The sequence below is a fragment of the Aricia agestis genome, chromosome 6, assembly GCF_905147365.1.
Source record: "Aricia agestis chromosome 6, ilAriAges1.1, whole genome shotgun sequence".
Classification (NCBI taxonomy): Eukaryota; Metazoa; Arthropoda; class Insecta; order Lepidoptera; family Lycaenidae; genus Aricia; species Aricia agestis.
In genome coordinates, this window is record NC_056411.1 from 2,400,521 (window position 1) to 2,422,141 (window position 21,621).

Genomic DNA, 21,621 nt, shown 5'->3' on the forward strand with positions numbered 1-21,621 from the left:
TTCGTCAATGCGACAAGGCCCGGCAAGGCCCGCCAAACCCGCTGCGCCCCGGCAACAGTGTGACCATACTTCACATAGATTTCCACTCTTTGGTAGATTTGATGTCAAATGAATGACGATTTAGCAGTCCAATTTTTTTTGTAAATTTTAATAGAAGATCGATATTATATAACAAATAATATAAAAAGTTAAAATGCATAATGAAGATAGTCCATATAAACATTTTAGTTTTATTTTAGTTTCAACCACGTAGATTGATAAAGGTAGATTTTCGGTAGAAGCTAAAACACGGTCTAGTAGATTTTAGTAGAATATAGCAACGTTTTTGATATATCGAGTCACGAGTGATTTAAGAGTGGTCACACTGGAGCTATCCAAAGCACTCAAAATCCGTCAATGCGATGCGGCGCGGCAATAATGTGCTATAGCGCATTTTGCGCTGCGCTGAGCCCCGATCCGCCCCGGCAACCCCGGCACGCGCCGACAAAGTGGGCGCGAACCTTTAGTGTAAATCACAGACATATATCATGATAGATACCGCATGTGTGTGTACTTCGCGTGCCATATCGCGCTCCCAAACGACGAGCGATGCTCGTCTTTCGAAAGTCTGTTCTTTAGTCTGCTATCGGAATTGGACGTCAATCGGAATTTTAAAAATGTCTAAATGCCTAAAAGTGCCGTATTGAGCTGTAGAAATTCAAATAAAAACTTTGGTCTAGATAATGGGCACTTTTCTTATCATCGGTACGTACTACGTAACAGTAGCTATAAAAAAGTGGCACGCTTGTTTTCATACAAATGGAGCGACATGCGGTATCTATCTTGATCTATGTCTGTGGAGTGTGGTGTACATAGTTTCATCCATTTATTTTTTCGTCCCTTTCTTCCCAACAGTTAACGAATATGCCTGTATTTTTGTAGGATACTGTATAAATTATTATTATTATGAACAAATACTTCATAATATACAATTCCAACTTAAATGTAAAATCATACATCAGAACAGTAAATGAAGAATAATAGTGGATTCCTCTCAGATTCATTTTGGACTTTACACCACAGCGATAAGGTTTAAAGTGGTTCACAGGGCTATTCAGTTATACAATGCTCGTCTCAAGGTGGGACGCCCGAGTATCAGTCGTAATGCGACCGCAACAGATTGTGTGCTCGGCGTTATTGCTAGCATTAGTTACCGGCGATATAGCTGATTGTTCCCATCTATCTCTCTGTATAATCAATCTATTATGTATATTGTGGGTATTATTTGGTACAATGTACCTTAGTGTATCTGTTGTACATTTTTTATCCCAATGAATTGGGTACAGTATATTACCGTATTCGTATTCGACAATTCTACCATTGTTTTTCGTCCCAACAAAATGTAGGAAAACTACCTAATCGTGATATTTATCACCATTCCAATCCAATTTATTTGGATCCGTACAGTGTTTTTGCGCGAAAATCCATCCGATGGATTCCTACTAAAGTATACAAATTTTATCTCAATTAGTTCAGCGGTTTAAGTGCGAAAAGGTAAAAATAACAGACGCTTTCCCACCATTTTGCAAACTTTTTATACTTAGTAGGTGTTGTCTGCAACTCTGTAGCGCTAAAATTCGTTTGTCATGCAAGAACCGTAAATTTTCTGGGATAAAAAAACAGGTAAACTGTATGTCCTTTTCTAGAAAAGTATCTCTATCAAGTTTCATCCCAGTCTAGCTTTTAAGCGTAAAGAGATAACAGATAGACAGATGCACTTTTTCACTCACATTAATTAGTATAGATGTCGCAGCAGATTGGTTTAAATAGCCGTTCAATCAAACAGCTAGCCCTTTGACTGAACAACGCCATTCAATCACACGGCTATACGTCGTTTAGCCGACTTGTTGACTACAACGTTCAACACTACAGCTAGACGTCGCTTAGCCAACTGGTTTAATGGCAAATAAAATAGGGCGACTATTAGCTTAATATGTAATTTGGGAGAATAGGAAAACTTTTTGTATTTTATTGAAAGGTTATTCTCGGATTACTAAGTTTAGGGGGTGACCAAAAGCTTAAAGCAATAAGTAAAAATAAAAAATTCTTAGAACTTAGACCACAACACAGAGGGAGCCGCGCGAGCGCAGCGAGTGTGCTGCGGCAGCAGCCGGCGACCGTTACCAAATAAAAGGGGGCTCGGGGGGGGGGCCCCCGCCAAAACAAAAACAAATACAATCCAGAAAGTTCAAAAGTAGGTTAGGTTAGAACTGTGACTGTACTGGCCGGCAGCAGCCGGCGACCATCACAAAACACGCCTCAGAATTTTTTATTTTTACTTATTGCTTTAAACTTTTGGTCACCCCCTAAACTTAGTAATCCGAGAATAATCTTTCAATAAAATGCAAAAAAGTTTTCCTATTCACCCAAATTACATATTAAGCTAATAGTCGCCCTAGTTAATTTGCCATTAAACCAGTTGGCTAAGCGACGTCTAGCTGTAGTGTTGAACGTTGTAGTCAACAAGTCGGCTAAACGACGTATAGCCGTGTGATTGAATGGCGTTGTTCAGTCAAAGGGCTAGCTGTTTGATTGAACGGCTATTTAAACCAGTCGGCTGCGACATAGATATAACGAAGAAAAGATAAAATAGCTACGTTATTCAAACTTTTCGCATTTAATTATTACGCTCATGTCATTATATCCTAAAAATTTGAACTATCTGGCACTATCCAAACCAAAGTTACGAGGGTTCAAAAATACGACGAAACGTTTTGAGAAAAGGTGGGTAGTGCCCTTGCGCTTCGCTTGGCTCGCCTTGGCGGGGGCACTACCGTGCACCCAGATAAACAAAGGATACTAAGGGCGCGATCAGACGTGCGCATGTTCTGCGCGTGTTCTACTATAGCGTAAGGGAAAACACGCGCGCAGCACGCGCTGAACCCGCTCAGAGCCCGCGCGCATGCCGCGTGCGTGTTTTCCCATACGATATAGTACAACCCGCGCAGAACACGCGCACGTCTGATCGCGCCCTAAAGAGGACGAAGCAATAACCAGTAACTTAATACGCCATCATAATTGAAAAATGATACAAGTAGACGCTCCATTTAACAACACATTAACGACTCTAAAACTTCAACTGCAGGAGTCATTTTTCTTTGGAAAGATAATTAAATTTATAGATCTGTATGTGACATAGAGCCCTGAAGTTTGCGAAGAAACTCGTAACAATGCGAGGGGATGTGTATACGGGAGCCATTAAATTTAATGAGATTTTACAGATATAACGAAGCTAACTAGTGGATCAGGTTGGCAGATTATAATTAATGGATGAATCTTGAAATGTTTCTATAGAATAGGGATTTGATATTTGTCTCAAACAAAGGAATGCTGACTTTGATTTTCTTGTCGTTTTTACAATTTTTGGGTTTTCTTTTGAACTTAAGATCCAAGTCATCTTTATTAATAAACGCGAAAGTCTATCTTGTCAGTTTGTTTCCTATAAAGACGGGAGAACACGTAGGGCTAGGATAGGATAATATCGAAAATATGTTATCATACACCGCGCAGAAAACGTATTTTGGAGCAACGGAGTTTCGAGCGTCGCCTCGTGCTTAATATAGATCCAATAAAATATTATACCTGATAGTTGTAAATTGCGTTATACAGAAAAAACGACACTACCAATAGGGCGACTAAAATGGAAGCATTTGGCAAAAATGTATAGCCAAATATTCCTCTAGATAGATTAAGATGTAAACTATAAACCTTGTACGTGAACAAATTATTACAAAAGCGACAGAAAAAGGATATGGGCGAAAAGCCCATAAACGTGAAACATAAAGAAGCGTTTAAATAATAATAAAACTTGAGAGGTGTCAAGGGACACCCGAATGAAACGAAGTCATTTCTTATGTTCTATGTACAGGGTGTAACAAAAACAAGTGATAATACTTTAGGGTGTGTACGTGTTCCTTGTAGTGAGTTCACTGTGAAAGTAGCAGCGCTGAAAGACCAAAATTTTTTTTCACTTTTGTATGGGCAAGGGCCCGAGCGTCACGAGTTTCCCCATACAAAAGTGAAAAAAAATTTTGGTCTTTCAGCGCTGCTACTTTCACAGTGAACTCTCTACAGGGAACACGTACACACCCTAAATTATTATCACTAGTTTTTGTTACACCCTGTATATGTATACATATGTATACATATATACATAATACACACTCAAAAAATCATTAAAAAACGCCATATAGTTGACGCACTGGAAAGCTATCAACGCTCTCTGCCCCTAACATACAGGTACTAATAAAAAAGTGTTGAGGTCAAAATTAATATTGTTTTGTCTAGCCCCCTTTACGCCGAACGCGCGATAAGGAACTTCGTTCCAAAAGCCCTGTATAAAAAGATGTTCCAGCTTAATTTGTCATAGCCCTAGTTAACCAGCTGGCTGTGCTCCAACAAAAAACGCAATACCTTTATTTAACGAAGTCAAAATCGTTCCTCACTGTAAATGCATTTCAGGATTTCCTCCATAATTAAAGGGGAAAAGCCGAGGCCATCGGAGGGCCGTGGTCTTGAAAATTCACGTTGTATCCCTTTTGAACCTTACGACTATAGTAATATGGTTGAAATGTGCTAAATGTACAATTTCTAAAAATGTACACTCGTTCTTTAAACTTTAATTGGAGGTCTTTTGTATTTTGAGTTTTGGACTTCTTCTTGCGGATTGAATTATTGTGTTATCGTTTAGTAATGAAAAACAATTTGCTGGACTCCTTTTCGTTTCAGTTGAAGTACGCTTAAATAAATAACATAATTATAAGGCTGGTGTCATCATTATTATACTTTTTCCGTGCTGTAGTATGAGTTCTAAACTTCTAATACCTGAGAAGTAACTACAGTATCAACTTTACTCATTCAAAAATATAAAGGAAAGTTATGACTACAGATTAAAATAGTTTTATTATTCTAATCTATCAAATAAAACCTTATTCTTCATCCAAATGAACCAATGTAGATGCTGCAATTTATAGAAATTGGATTTTTATTGAGAGATGCCCGTTACCGCACTGGACTGATATAAACGAACCAATATCTTTGTTCATAAATCCTCCTCTGTAATTTATAGTCTATGGCTTAAACTTAATACCGGAAGCTCTAATTCTGAGTAACAGTGGCTTGTAAATGCTGTAACAAGACTGTAGTGTGTCTGAAAACTATAATAGTATTTATTCTTATTCTAAAAAAAAAAAAAACATAATATTCTTATTCTAAAAAGATAAAACCGACTTCAAAATTGTACCAAATCGAGAATTAAAATTCCCTATCTCAAAAACTACTGCACCATTTTTGATGAAACTTGCAGCGTTCCCTTAATACCTAGTATAAAAAAAGAATTCTTTAAATCGGACTAGTAGTTTCGGAGATACGCGAACACAAACATAAAAACATACATACATACATAGTACATACATATTACATATTATACTTTTAAACTTTGTAAATTTGTTCAGATGCTGATATAGACTAACATAATATACGAAAAGTGGGCAGTTCTGGAAATACAAACGCGTCGAAACCACCTTTTTTTGAAGTCGGTTAACAATATGAGTGATTAGTTGCTTGTTCGGTATACTAAGTCCTAATTTTAACCGTGTGAGTAAATATTTTATACAGTTACAAAATATTTATTCTCAGCAATTATTTTGCCATGTATTTCATTTCAGGTTTAAAAATATAATTATGAATAACATCTTCGATTTATCTCGATTCTCGGTATTATATATTATTTATCACAATGGTAGAGTGGTTAATCTTATAATCAAAATAAGACTAAAATCAGCCTAATCTGTAATAAATAATTATGCGCCATACATTAAAAGATTTGCCTGTTGTTACTTAACGTCATTTAATAACCATTTTTCATCATGTAATAACCATTATTGCGTAGCTTAATAAATATACACATCTGAAACCTGCATTTTCAAATAGTTTTATCCAGTGAATCTCAAAACCAACGACTTCATACGACACGTTCTAAGAATCTGTGCACAATATCTAAACGTCCACAGCAACCCATAAATTCGTTCAACGAAAACGTATAAGTTGGGAATATGTTGCATTATTTATAGCCGGCAACATAGAGCAACACAGCCACAGAGCAACAGGAGGTCGTGTGCTTTAATCTTCATTATTGTTCCATTATGCCCGAATATGCTTTATTCATCGCGATCAATATGCAACGGGAATCATGATTCGGGTCCGTTTATAGTGAAATATGTTCGGAATATAAAATTCCCTTTTTCCGACTTAAATGCACTGTATTTAAGCGTAATCTTTTTTATTCACTTTCATCCGTTCATAAGAGAATAAGTAATAAAGTTGTTAATGTTTCCGTGTATTCTGAGCATAAAATAAATTATATAAGTTGCCGTCTGTAATTAATTTTGCGCTGCTTTATATATATGAAGATTACTTAAAGTAAATGAAGGTTATTATTATTTTATTATTAGCCCACGTATTACATTTATTACGTGGGTTAACGCATTGCGTCGTAGTAGTAATAATCAATGTTCTACGACCTATCATGTTCTACGACGTAGCAAGCTACGAGCTACGAACATCAGTGCTACGAGATCGTACTCTACGACGCGACGTAGCACGCTACGAGTACTAGTGCTACGATCTATCATGTTCTACGACGTAGCAAGCTACGAGCTACGAACATCAGTGCTACGAGATCGTACTCTACAACGCGACGTAGCACGCTACGAGTACTAGTGCTACGATCTATCATGTTCTACGACGTAGCCCGCTACGAGCTACGAGTACTATACTTTACTCGTCAGAAACTTGTCATTTTCTATATAAACCGAGATTGACTAAGAAGTGTCAGATGTTTTCAATCGTGGCTTTGTATAGAAAATGACAAATTCTTGACAGGGAGTCAATGACCGCTACCGCCATGTTTCGCCGAGTACAACGTAGCAAGCTACGAATTACGAGTGCCAAAATATGCTTTAACCTTATATAATAATATAATAATATGATTTTCTAGGACGTAGTAAGCTACGAGTATTATTTCTACAAAACTCTATGACGATGCAATCTACGCCATTACATTGTAGCTTATAAGTTATACGCCATACAGGCTAGCGGTATACATAATATTTTTAACATAAGTAATATTATTTTCAATCAATAATTAACGATGACGAGAAAGAATCACAAAACGAAGCGACCCTTTTAACCCCTTTTAACGAAAAATATCAAAACATTTTAAGTAAGACCATTTTCGAATTTCCGGAACGAAAATAATGAAATATTAAATTTGTCACGAACAGGGTAACGGTAAACTGGTCCGAGAACTGAAAGTTACAGATGACACAGGAAAAATTAATTGTTATTGTAAAGGTGAGACCTCACTAGGCGACGCTTCGCTGCGGCGGAGCGACGTGATTCAAAACTTGTTGTGGCGACGCATCGCAAAAAACTACATTGCTTTTCTAAGGTTGTTTTGTGGTCTGCCTGCCTAGCATACGCCAACGAGATATCTCACTCTACATGTTTTCTCGATGTTTGATGGTTTGCCTCTTCATCTGTATTGACCCTAGCATGACAAAGATTTTTTCTCGCGTAGATCTGTCATCGAAATAACACATTTTTATAGAGTTTTGTCGAGATAATGTCGAGATTTTGACATTATGAGACGAGTAGTTTTTAATTATCTCGAGAGTGAGATATCTCGTTGGCGTATGCTAGGCAGGCTGGCCCTTAAGGGCAGGCCCACTGCGTTGCGGTATCGTATCGCAAAAACCAACATCAGACAAATGCGATGAGATGTCGCAACACAAAATTTTTATCAGATACGTTTTCCACGATGCGTTCTGCGTATGCGATACATCGTAGATTTATAATATTATAATATGACGCCCGCAACTCCGTTGCTCCTAAATTCGTTTATTGCGCAGGAACCGCACATTATTCCGGGACAAAAAGTATCCTATGTCCTTTCCCGGGACTCGAAGTATCTCCATACCAATTTTCAGCAAAATCAGTTCAGCAGTTTGGGCGTGATAAGGTAAAATACAGACAGATATACTTTCGCATTAATAATATTAGTATGGATACGATGCGACGCCGCAACGCAGTGTTGAGGCCCTTAGTGAGCTCTCACCTTAAATGTCGCGCCTTGTTAGGCTGCGTTTCCACTGAAGCGGAGCGGAGCTTAGCGGTGCCGAATTGACCAATCACCGTGCTCGAAATTTTCGCTGTCATTCCGCTGGAATAGCACGATTGGTCAATTCGGGCACCGCTAAGCTCCACTCCGCTTCAGTGGAAACGCAGCTTTATTGTAGTGATGAGCGGCGATCAAAGTCGCCATAATATTTGGATTGTGAATAAGCCGGGTTCGTTTATGTATCATTGCTTTGAAATTCGAACGGAGGATCACTTTAATTTACATAACACGTATATTGAGTCTATATCATAAAATTAATATACCTAGCGGAATATTAGGTAATATATTCGTATGTCGATATCTTAGCTAAGCATAAATTATATTATAATTATTATCTTGCTGAAAGGTAAGCATGTACTAAGGGAAAAGTAATGTCCTTGTTACAATCGACTGACAGCTATCTATCTTTAATTGCGAAGTAACCGTCGTATTCAGAGACATTTAATTAATAGCTTCAATTTAATGAAGAGTTTGACAGATAATATATGGGGCTTATATCAAAATAGTGAATTAATTACATTTAGGTAATTAATGTTCCACTCTGAAAGCGGCAGTAAGTGTTGAAATTAAAACAGTATTTATATGAGTAAAAATTATTAAATTTATAACTGGCCAGGGATAATAATTAAAAGCGAAACAATTTTACACTGGCCAGTTGTAATTCCAAATAAAACAATATTTATTACCGGCCAGCAGCAATTCGAAATTTAAAATGTCAGTTCATAAATGGAACATTCTCGGACCCCACAATTCCAGCCACCGCAAGCTATTTCAGTTCATTTCGAGCGCCAAAGAAATCTCCAGATATTTGGAATAGCTTGGGGCGGTACAAAACAATATTGAGATAACGATATTTGAATTGTTCTTTGATTAAAGCAATTTTCGGAATAAAATGCCCACTGTTTTCAATTTAAATGTCCAATTTGAAACAGATGTGTTTTTAGTGATTTTTCGGTGCATTTGAACTGGTACAAAATGGTTAGTTTTCTTTGTTATTCTATATTCAAATTAAATATAGACCGTAAAGATTTTTGTTTATTTTGATGTCTAAAAACGTACTTATTAATATTGTCAAAAAGAAAAGATTACCATAAATTAAGTGTTGATCATTTTGCAGTAGGTATCACTTCATCAGTCATGCAAACACCAAAATACCTAAAGATTAAAATATGAAAACAAAAACACCTATCACTACATAATATACAAAGTCCCAATTAAAAGTAACCAATGATATTAAATGAAAAATGTAGAATGTCATTGAAAGTAACCTATAAAATACTATGTTAGATGACGCCCGCAACTTGCTCTAAAACTCGTTTATTGTATGGGAACCGTAATTTTTTTCTGGATAAAAAGTATCCTATGTCCTTTTCCCGGGACTCAGAGTATCTCTATAATAATTATCAATTTTCAACAAAATCGGGTTAGCACTCCGACCGGATTAATTGGAATCTGGTGAAATCCGGCCCGGATTGAAAATGCCGATTGCAATCCCCAGTTAGCGTTGAGGAATGTAACAAACAGACAGACGCACTTTCTCATTTATATTAGTAAGGATATTTCACCTTGCAAAATCTAATCCAATAAAGTGGTCGTGACTCGTGGCTGTACAAATATTTAATTTATTTTGTAATTAGAACGAAGTCGGACAGTTGCGTGGAGCGGGAACAGCGAAGGTCATCGCTGTCACATCCAGTCACATCTAAATTGGATCCAACGCCGGCCGCTTATTAACTACTTTATTACACTTTATTATTAACTTACTAATATTATGAAGGCGAAAGTTTGGATGTATGTAGGGATGTATGGATGTTTGTTACTCTTTCACGCAAAACTACTGAACGGATTTTAATGAAACCTTACAAAAAATAATATAGCTTATATACATCAGAATAACACATAGGCTACAATTTTAACCGACTTTCAAAATGGAGGAGGTGCTATGTTCGTTTCTTTATGTTCAACGATTACTCCACCGTTTGTAAAGTTTGTGAGCACCTACGCATATACTGCTACTACACATTTTCGTCTGAATTAAACGTTGTCTTAGATTTTAATTTCTAGTCTTTAATAATTGAAGACTTGAGTGGAAGAACCAGATAGCTAACATTTTATAACATAAGGAGAATACCCATTTTAGAATTCGTTCCCTTATAATTTGAACAAACCTTTTTTAAAATGAAATAAGGTGGCAAACGAGCAAACGGGTCACCTGATGGAAAGCAACTTCCGTCACCCATAGACACTCGCAACAATTACAGATTAGCTGCAGTTGCCGATGCTGGCATTTTAAGAGGGAATAGGGTAATAAGTAGTAAGTAGTTAAGGGTAAGGAAAGGAATAGGGGAGGGTAGGGAAGGGAATAGGGTAGGAGATTGGGCCTCCAGTAAACTCACTCACTCGGCGAAACACGACACATTTTCCGGCCCTAAAGCCGCAGTTTATGCAAAAAACGGCAGTTTTTAACTGTTACTTACCTGGTTCTTCCACTCACGTCTTCAATTATATTTTTATTATATCTAACCACGTATGTGTAAAATCAGCACATTTTGAGTGACGGTGGTAAATAAAAACAAACAATATATAACCGAATTATAATATAATAATAACAGCTACTATTAAGAAATCAATAATATTTTATAATTAAAGTAAATTACTATTCCTCACGCTGAACATTCCTGTTAATATTTCATCAACGCCAAAGCGGTGACACACGCGCTATTAAACTAATATTAATAATTTTATAGCCCATAACAGGCTGTATAATAAAATATCATGTGCATACTCCACTGATTACATTTTCATCGCCCGTAAATAGGCACTCGCCTGATCGACTCATCGTTTCTGCATTTACCTAATGTTTTATATTTTATTATACCTACACAGTTTTATCGGACGACGATGTTCTAGAATAGTGTATACAGGCACAGTTTAAGTTATAAGCCAATGTAATAAGACATAAAGTAATAATTATAGTAATAAATCCAAATCCCTTAATATATAAATACAAAAGTGCACACCTATTCGGTCTGTCTCTCTGTCGCGGAACTAATTTTAATAAAATTTGGTGTGGGACTTTGAGTTCTTGAAAGGGACATAATATTATTTTTTATGTTGATTCCTGAAAATAGATGACAGCTCGATCATCGATGGGTTTCGAGACAATGAAGTTGCGGGCAACATAATTAGTTCATTGAAATATGATTGAAATGGACCGAATATTGCATTTATTAGAGGACGCAATTTTATTTTTGGGATATGTTGGGAGGTCAATAGAAGCTTAACCTCAAGTTTGTGGGGTCGCCACTCTTGTCCCCCGCCATCTTGAAAAAAAGAGTGACAGCACTATTTTCGCGACATACCTAGGTACTATAGACCGAGCAAATATTGGTGCGGCTCGTCACAAATGATTGCAAAGCCAACGTCTTGCTTTCATATTCCTGTGTAAAGCTTACAGAACTACAAGTACCGACACTTTACCCGTACTAGCCGGACTTTTACCCGTAGACGTCCGAATGGCAAACGCGTTGGGATAACTCCACAAAAGGTCGCCTTTATAACTTTTTTCCAGATATACGTCAGCGGCTATCCAAACACTGGATAGATATCGATCATTGTGTATCTCAATTCCTGACCGGTTATGGTAATTTTAAAGCCAAACTTTATGGATTTAAATTAGTAGAATCACCCATGTGCGAGTGCTCGACCGAAGGCAATATGTTCGAATAAACCGCCAATCATGTTCTCTCATAAAATTGCGTCCTCTAATAAATGCAAAGCTCATGTAACATTTCAATGGACTAAATATTTTAGTTATAAAAGTAATTATATTCGTCGTAAGAACTATTTGATAATATTATGTAGATATACTATCCATATTATAACTATAATTAATATTAGTCCGGTTAACGAATGACTCAAAAGAGGGTATAGAGTGCGTGAGCGGGAACCTAAGCGATTTCTACTGCAATTTATTCAGGGTGATTAGGGACAAAACAAACTAAAAGTCCTGATGTTTAGGAGGTAAGCCGGAGGGAGGGAAGGCGACATAGGTCTAAATTTTTGGTTTTTCGTCAATAACTAAGAAACTATGCGTTGCTATAAAATATTCTATGATGACATTAAAGCTTATTAGATTCTATATAAATTAGATTGTATACAGTTTTTTTTAATTATATTATAATACTTCTTATCTTGTTATTTTCTATGAGTTTAACCACTGTGTTTCACCACTTCCTGATAAGTGCGGAAAGGCTATCTACAACTTAACTCTACAGAATATAGAGTATGGAGTATCTGTCAGATAAGTTGTAGATAGTCTATCCGGAATTTATCAGTAAATGGTGAAACAGGCCCTAATAAATAACCTAGAGCTGTTGTTTGATAAAATTTCGGAACAAAGGCGTACCTTGAAAAGCAGCTTCGAAGACTACCGGGTCCAAGGTGGGCGCGCGCGACGAGGCTACCGCGAACAGCGCCGCGAGACACGCCGCCAACGCGACCCGCCCCATCTCATGCCATGCCATCGCCCATGCTCCGGGTTTGCACGAACTCACTAGAAAAAAAAAACAAATTGTGGTAAATAGAGAGGATCGAGAAGAGACCACATCCAAAAATTAAGACAATAGGTACCTAAATATATATTCAATACCAGTTAGATATGAGTTAGATAATAATAATACAAAATAATGGGAGTGGGACAATGTAATAGCTTCAAAAGGCGTAGTATTTTATGTTCCCCTAAACTTCCTAAAGAGAGTTTTAGTAACGCTGCAATGCATTACTACACTGAATCGACGGTCTTGACGATATAATTATAGAAAAGTGATGCAAATTATACAAAAAATATTTTTTCTCGCCTACTCGACCACGGCCGTAGCTAGGGGGGGGCATCGTGGGGCAATGCCCTACCTTAAAAATACCAAAAAACCCAAGAAAATCAATCAATTATGATTTTTTTTTACTTCTGCCCTACCTGTCACCAATGCTGCCCTACCTCAAATCTGACTTTAGCTACAGCCCTGTACTCGACATTAGCGCTAATTTAGTTAGCAATGTTGCTATCATAAACCTATAATGCTACAGGATATATTATGTCTATGGTTGCTTATAAAATATTTACATTAGTTGACACTTGACATTTCATTGCACCTGTGAAATGCATTGACTTTTAAGGTGAAATGTCAATCATCGACGTCAAATAAGTTGTAAACAAAACTTTCCAGTTTCCAGTTTGAATTATTACTTAATTTTTATTTTGCTTTAAAATACCACTTGTGTAACCATGATATTATTATAATAAGATGTAGTTCTTTATTTTGTGAGTAACAATTAGTAAATTGTGTTAATCTTATAGCCAAAAATTGCCATGACGAGCACACAGACTTTAATATTGTGGGTTTTAATATTTTGTAACTTGTTTTTAAACGTGAAATTACTTGAAAATGGGCTAGCTAGAAAACCACCTATGGGATGGATGTCTTGGGGATATTATCAGTGTAGTGTAGACTGTGAAAATAATCCTTCAAAATGCCTAAAGTAAGTTTTAGTAGGTCACAAATAAAAAACAATATTTCATAAATTTTCATTGTAATTGCTTAATTCAATTTTTAATTTGCATAAGAATTTAATAATTCTTATTTCTGCAGTGAAAAGCTACTTCTCTCGGTTGCTGATAAGTTTTATTCAGAAGGCTACATGGAGGCCGGCTTTGAATACATCATTATTGATGACTGCTGGTCGGAGAAGCGACGGAATCAATTTGGAAGACTTGTGCCGGACAAGAAGAGATTTCCGAGGGGCATGAAATATATTGCAGATTATGTAAGTCAATTTTTATAATAATTGGATATAGATAGTTCAGTGACTTCCAATGACTTTAGTTGATAGTTTTAATTCATATCATGCGAGGAATTATTTGTTTGTTACCTTCAACATTGTATGTACTGACAGATTCATAAGCGTGGCATGAAGTTTGGAATGTACACTAACATAGCGAAGAAGACCTGCATGGGCTACCCCGGGTCGCGGGGGTACTTTAAGCCCGATGCCAACATGTTTGCCAGATGGGGGGTTGACTACTTGAAAGTTGACGGGTGCTTTGTTGATGAAAACTTCTTGAATGTTGGTAAGTGTTTATATTATGTAAACAAAGTTATTTGAATCTTACAATTGTATGAAAATATGCATGAGTATGTTTTGATGCATTTGAGTTGCATTATTGTTTCTTCTATATTTTATTTTTTAAAATTAATATAAATACTAGTACTAAACAAAATATGGGTCAAAGAAAAGTAGTTTTAAAGTGTTCTGTAATATATATTTTTTATTTCAGCTTACATAAAACTTGGTGAACATATAGATGCAGCAGAAAGACCAATGGTGTATTCATGTAGTTGGCCATACTATATTGAGTTTATACACAACAAAAAGGTAAGTTTACCTACTTAAGACTTTCTATTTAGAATGGTTTGTTAATATTCTTGCTCAAACCAATCATTGTTATATACTTATTTTAGCCAAACTACACAACAGTGGCTCAGCATTGCAACATGTGGCGGAACTACCATGATGTGGCACTATCATGGGACGCGGTGAAAGCTATCATTACACACTACAAGGATGCCTACACTGAGCTCAGCCCGCACCATGGACCGGGCAAATGGAATGATCCGGATATGGTAAATATCATTTACTTTATAGTTGATGTAAAAAAAAAATAATAACTCATTTATTATGGACTTATATAACTACCTTACTTTTTTTCAAGAAGTCAGGAAGCTTTGTTAGTAATAAAACGCCATTTTTGACTCCTTTACCTGCAGCGCCCACATTCACAAAGGCTTTGTCGAACTGTATATTCTATAGCATATTACAGCCAACTTGACATTTATTTTTTTCACAGCTGATACTCGGCACGGGCGCTCTCACAGATAGCCAGAGCCGCGTCCAGGTGTCAGTGTATGCGATGCTCTCTGCGCCACTACTACTGAGCTGCGACATGGACCAGCTGACCGCGAATGAGAGGGAGCTACTGACGAATCTAGACCTTATGGCCATTGCGCAAGACCCATTGGGTGTTATGGCGAGACCTTATGAGGTATTCTTGATTTCAATTTGTTAGTAGAGTTAGCCATCTAGCTATAGGTTGTGTATAATATAGTCGCTCTCGTTTTTTGTGTCTAATAAGATAAATAATATAGATTTAAACTTTAACCTGATCCTGCAAGTGGTCCTAAGATTTTTATCCAGAGTGACCAGCTGCTATGCATTGAAAAATAAGAGTCGACATTTAAAATTTGGTTGGTCCACCCTTAACATAAGATTTGATTCTTTGTCATCTAACAAACAAGGACATCTTGTAAACTATTGGTAAATATTAGATTAGTAAATGGGTTAGGCTATCGCCATTACAGGTTGTTGCCAATCAGTCAATTGACTTAGTGTGGCCGCAGGTTAATGACGTAATTGTAAACATTGTTTCAGCTGACAAACTCAATTACGCTGTGGGTAAAACCGCATCTGCCGAAAAAAGGCGATGCCTATAACTCCGTCTCTTTCGCACTCGTGAACCTCGCCCCTGAGGATACGACCGTCTCGCTCGCACCCGGCCGATACGGCCTCAACTCCACAGATGGTTATACGATTATGGTAATATATACGTTTTAATTTTCTTCTGTTTCGTCTAAGAAGTTTCGTAATAAATTATTGTTGTTTCAGGATATATTCGCCCGAACGTTTTTAAGGAATATAACTTTGAATGAGACGTTGAATCTCACGGTGCCTGCCGAAGGTATGTTTTGTTGTAAATATTTTACGAGTTCCCTGTAAATCTTAATTTTACATATAATAATAATGTGCTGATGGCGAGTTGCGATCGCTTCTTGCCGTCAAGATGTTAACTATAATGTTAGCCACTAGGAGTGCAGTTTTGAACATAGTCATTCTTTACGACAAGAACAAAAATTTAATGACGGTAACTATAATAGCGGACGGCAAATAATTGTAGGTTATCTTCTTAACGGTGAGTGTTGTCAGAAAATCGCACTCGGCACACTGAACTAAGTCATCAAATTTTATTTTAAACACTTCATCCTTCAGTACACTCGATATCCATAAACACAGGTCGTCAACGCGATAAATTAATAAAGCATGAGCGACACGCGCTCGTCTAAAAAGAATTTAATATCGCAAAACGGGAATAAAATATTGATAACACATCGCTCGGCACCGATCCGTGCAGGTATTGAGTCTATTGCTTATACCTTGCTTGTCTAACGGCCACACTCAGATAAATTTAACGATTATTTTGTTTTAATTTCATGTTGAGTTTGTCAAAAGACAAAACCTAATGGGTAGACCTTTGGTTCGCACTCGAGACGGTGCAGGTTCGATCCCGGGTGGAGGCGTGTACCAATGAGACATTTTCTGATCTCAAGTACATAATACGGTCGCTCGTACGATGAAGGAAAACATCGTGAGGAAACCTGAACATAGTTGGTGCCAGTCGTATTGACCTGCTCATTCCTCTGGACTAGGTCGACTATGTTGTGAGAATGCCGTATGCGCTTGGGCAACCATAAGGACATTTAAAATCTTGTCCCAGGCACTACAGTATTTGAAGAGTGATTATTTCGCTCTGAAAATTCTGTATTTAAAATCATCCACAACGGATGCAAAATGACTCGTTTTTTTTTCTTCAGAAAATGTATAGGAGTTTATGTCTAAAGTTCATCAAATTAAATTAGTAATCATGAAATCATTCTATCAAATGCTGTCTTAAAAATGCTGCGCCGTGATACTAGTCTCTATATAAAATTCATAGCAAAAAGTAACTTTGTAGGCCAGTAATAATGATAATAACATTTTTATGGCCATAATAAAAGATTTTATCGATGTATTTCCATAGCAACTACAATCTAAAAGTAATTACAGGCGCTGTTTCTTTGTAGTTTTATTACAATCATCATCATCAGTTACATTGTTACTGCATAGCCCCTTGTCTCTAAAAGCCTTTAGGAAGTCGGTTAATATGTAGAGATACGAAGTAGTATCTCTCCTTCGATAATTTTTTTATGAAATAAGGGGGCAAACGAGCAAACGGGTCACCTGATGGAAAGCAACTTCCGTCGCCCATGGACACTCACAGCACTTTTTAGTTTGGCGGGAAACTATTTTAAGCCACTTTTGTATTTTTGATTTGGAATAAACGTTTAAAAAAAAAAGAAGAGCTGCAGGTGCGTTGCCGGCCTTTTAAGATGGGAATAGGGTAATAGGGGAGGGTAGGGATGGGAAGGGAAGGGAATAGGAGAGGGTAGGGAAGGGAATAGGGTAGGGGATTGGGCCTCCGGTTAACTCACTCACTCGGCGAAACATAGCGCTAGCGCTGTTTCACGCCAGTTTTCTGTGAGAAAGTGGTATTTCTCCGGTCGAGCCGGCCCATTCGTGGTGAAGCATGGCTCTCCCACGTATATATATTTTTTTTAATTACGAAATATTTTGACAGAACACATTACATGATATTTAATACAATAATTAAGTAAAACTGTCTTTAATTCAGACTTAATAAGTGAACCTTTTTCTTTTCAGATGTAATACTGTATACTCTATACCCACTATAACTTTAGCTGCCAGTGAATTTGGAAAACAAAGAGTGAGGAATTTTGAATCTCGGTGAATATAGTTACAATGTAATACATAGGTTTTTAAACCACTCTAAAGTCATATTTATTTAGCTCAAAATGTACTTAATTAATATATTTATTTGTTGTTATTTATTTGTTTGATTGGTCTTTATTGAACCATAATGAATAATAATTATAGCAGCCATGTTTGTGAAGCTGTCTAATACATGAACAATCCAAGTCGTCAATGGAAAACAGACAAATATGCCCATACGTTCGTAATTGAAGACATGAATGGATAAAGTGGGTTACTAACAATGGAAATTAGGGCAGGGAAAATAATTTAATTGCTCTTATGTTGTAAAATGTTATTTTCGTTGTTCCAGGGAACCTGGACTATTAGTAAATTGTTATTGTAGACTCATGTCTACGATAACTAATAGTCCGGGTTCCCTGGAACACATTTTTTTGATTACTATCAAGTAATTTTTTTGTGAGTACTATTTGTTCGTCTTATCAAAATGAAGCTTATTTTGATAAGGCGAACAATAAATAATACGCGAGCCCTAGAACAATTTTTTTTATTAATATCAAGCAAATTTTTTGTGATTAGCTTCATTTTCATAAGACGAACAACATTTTTATTTGCGAAATCTCGAAAGTGGTAGCTAACAGATATAGAAAGGATTTCATACTTTGAATTGATGGTCCTAAAATATTGACTGTTTTATTTGTAGGACAATGTTACTCTTAAATTATACAACTATTAACGTATCAATATACAAAAAATCAGCTCGTTAGGGTTCCGTTACAGGGTTCTGTAATCAACAAAACTTGGTTGACTACTGAACCGTAAAACGGAACCCTACTCGTAACAAGATTTTTCGCAAATAAAAATGTTGTTCGTCTTATCAAAATTAAGCTACTCACAAAAAAAAATTGCTTGATAGTGATAAAAAAAAAGTTGTACCATAAAATTGGTTCAATATGGGCAACGTGAAGAGGCCATATTGCCTACAAGGAGTTACATATTTTATCCCATCGTCAATAAAAATATTTAGACAGCGAATGATCTTCTGGACATTTTACAAAGTAGCAATATTGTAGTGTAGTAGTGGCGAAGTCTTTCTTTCCGATTAGTTAGAAGGTAGGCCTGTCTCAATAGGATAATTACTAAATTTTATTGAAACATTAAACATTGATTTTAGTAGAAACTCATGTAGGTTCCTTAAAAATAATCTATATATATAAAACTCAAAGGTGACTTACTAACTGATTGACTGGACGGATCGGGCTGAAATTTGGCATGCAGGTATATATTATGACGTAGGCATCCGCTAAGAAAGGATTTTGATAAATTCCTTGTTTATATAAAACAATTATTTTCAAGGAACGAAAGTTATATAAAACAAATTCTTCACTATTTCCGTAATATTATACTTATTCTTAAATACAGTAGAAATAGTCCAGAAAAATTGTGTTTCATCGCTATATTCTCAAATCGATGTGCATTATTAAATGTTGCATTTGTGTTGCTCATAGTCATTAAATAGTATTAGAATGGAAAATTCCAGTCGATCGCACAGGAGCACTATTGACACACTTCCGACCCATCGCGCAGCCCGCGATCAAAAGGAATACCTAAACCTGATTGCTGTTACTGACCTACTTTTGACCGATTTCATTTGATAGCTTTGTTAGTTGCTAAATCTCTAAATTGTGTTAGTAATTTATATTGCTGTGTTAGCGGGACAAGCTTGCATATGAGTATTCGGTTCCAACAACTGCGAGTGTTTCCATAAAAGATGTCTAGGGATTTTGTAGGGAACCATCGTTTTAAAGTTGCTGAAAAAAAAAAAATAGCTTACTGAAGTCATATTCCTAGAAAATCAATCGAATTTCAGGCGCATGGCTTAGCTCTTTAGGTGTAATGGTTTTATTAGCCATTTTTGAAACAAAAGTTAAGCTGAAATGAAAAAATGCCACTGCCATGCTCATAATACATTTGTGAAATATGTCGTCTAAAATGAGGGGTGAGGTCGAAGTACCAAATAAAAATCATCATCCTAGCAAATAATAATAGAACACACACCTCTGGCGTTGGCTCAGTTTAATAACATACTCAAACAGACAAACACGTTTTGTAAAACCAATCTCTATACATAACATTTATATTATAAATTATGTACTTATAACGAAAGTATTTATTAAATAATTTATGAAAAACGATAATGGGATTAGCCGTATGAAAAAGACCGTCTTAAAATATTGAGAAGGAATAGAAATTGGTTAATTTTGAAGGTGACAATAGCGATTTACGTTTGGATGGTGTTGATTCCGCGTCCAAGAGATTAGAGGGAGCATAGCTGTATTGAGTCGGTATTTGTTTTTCATTCCGACTTGATAGCTTTTAAAGAACAAAAATGTAAGAAGCGAAACAAAATTTAATATTGACCCGTATTTCAACAATAGGTATTTACCCACATTTACGGATTTCAATCAAGGAAATGGAGGAAATGGAATCTATTTTAAAGATGATAAGAGTGTCCAAAGCAACGCGACGTTCTTGTTAAGAAGATGTGATGCATTTTTTGTCTCCTAGTCGATCCCAAATAGTGCCATGAAGCGAATTTATATTAGTGGAAAAGCAACTTTATTAATTAATAGACAATAGCACTACGAGAGAATTTGACCCAAGGGCGTTTGTGCACTACACGGAATTTTACCATCCGGCGCGACGCGGCGTCCCGATTAATATGGCAAACGTGAAAGTTATGAACGCCGGACGGAAAAATTTCGTGTAGTGCACAAACGCCCTTAGGTGTGACCTACGTAATTTGGTCGCATTTTGTCTAACCCAGCTGACAGATCACGAATTTACATAACAAAATGACACAGGTCCATCATCTGCCTATAAATCAATTTCTCTGATAGTATATTCGGATCTCAACAAAGCAGGTAGAGAATCTTAATACCTACAATCAACTTAAGTACACCTTCGCCTACTCACGCACGTACTATTAAACTATCAAAGAACGTAACCCAACGGGAGCTCATATCATTAATCATTTTATACTCAACCCGTGCTGGCGGGGTGCCAAACATTTTGCAAATAACTCCAAGAATGTAGTCCAAGAGACCGCTAATGGTGGAATTATTCATTTAAATTGTTCTTACATTTTTGGAGCTCAAAAGGGTTGAAGGGGCAATAAGAAAAATTGTAATGAATAGAAGGGTATGATAGCAAATTATGAAAAAAAAATTAATAATATTTTTAATTAAATATAAGGTTGAGCTTAAGGGCAAACCTATAACTTTCTCTTTTACGCTTATGGGTTTTTGCCTTTTGTGTTTGTAAAGCAAAGGTCCAGAATTTATACTTCTTCTATAAACCATTTGATTACATCACGTATAGTACAAGAGTCTACAAATATAAAGGTGATAAGAGGTTTAACTAAATATATGTTCGGACTTTATATCAAAATCTTCATTTAATTAAGTAATCATAAAATCTATAAAAATGCGAAGTATTATCTGTAGGACTCCTACACAACAGTCAACTTAAGTTTAAACTTTTAATAAAGACAGCCTCTTAACTCGCGATTTAAGACTTAAGAGTGTTCTCAAGTCGTACATAATAAAGCACGCGAGTTAATTACATAATCTGTAACAAGTTCTCAGCGTCTTGGCGTACTCGCTCCCGGCTCCGGCCAAAAACAAATTTAGCCACGGGAAAACTTTAATTGGAACATCCCTACTGTAGTATGAGCATATTACATA

General features: G+C 36.4%; 2 protein-coding genes across 2 annotated transcripts in view; one reads left to right on the plus strand and one right to left on the minus strand.

Annotated features, from left to right (window-relative positions):
* LOC121727992 (pikachurin) overlaps nucleotides 1–21,621 on the minus strand; it is a 145,512-nt gene that overhangs the window by 76,065 nt on the left and 47,826 nt on the right. Inside the window, exon 2 of the mRNA XM_042116076.1 lies at nucleotides 12,627–12,773. Within this exon, the coding sequence (XP_041972010.1) occupies nucleotides 12,627–12,744 (118 nt within the window). The 5' untranslated portion in view covers nucleotides 12,745–12,773. The remainder of the gene's footprint in view (nucleotides 1–12,626; nucleotides 12,774–21,621) is intronic.
* Nucleotides 13,499–17,990, plus strand: LOC121727997 (alpha-N-acetylgalactosaminidase-like). Its single transcript, XM_042116083.1, has 9 exons — nucleotides 13,499–13,756; nucleotides 13,867–14,041; nucleotides 14,171–14,345; nucleotides 14,553–14,650; nucleotides 14,737–14,898; nucleotides 15,123–15,317; nucleotides 15,704–15,868; nucleotides 15,938–16,010; nucleotides 17,807–17,990. Exons 1-9 carry the CDS (start codon nucleotides 13,587–13,589, stop codon nucleotides 17,836–17,838), a joined length of 1,245 nt encoding a protein of 414 aa, XP_041972017.1. The 5' UTR covers nucleotides 13,499–13,586; the 3' UTR covers nucleotides 17,839–17,990.

Excerpts from the sequence above, each read along its gene's own strand:
- LOC121727997 (XM_042116083.1), top strand. The coding sequence starts at position 13,587 with ATGACGAGCACACAGACTTTAATATTGTGGGTTTTAATATTTTGTAAC. Across the intron at positions 15,869-15,937 it reads CAGATGGTTATACGATTATG|GATATATTCGCCCGAACGTT; the intron begins GTAATATATACG and ends TTGTTGTTTCAG. Across the intron at positions 16,011-17,806 it reads TCTCACGGTGCCTGCCGAAG|ATGTAATACTGTATACTCTA; the intron begins GTATGTTTTGTT and ends TTTTCTTTTCAG.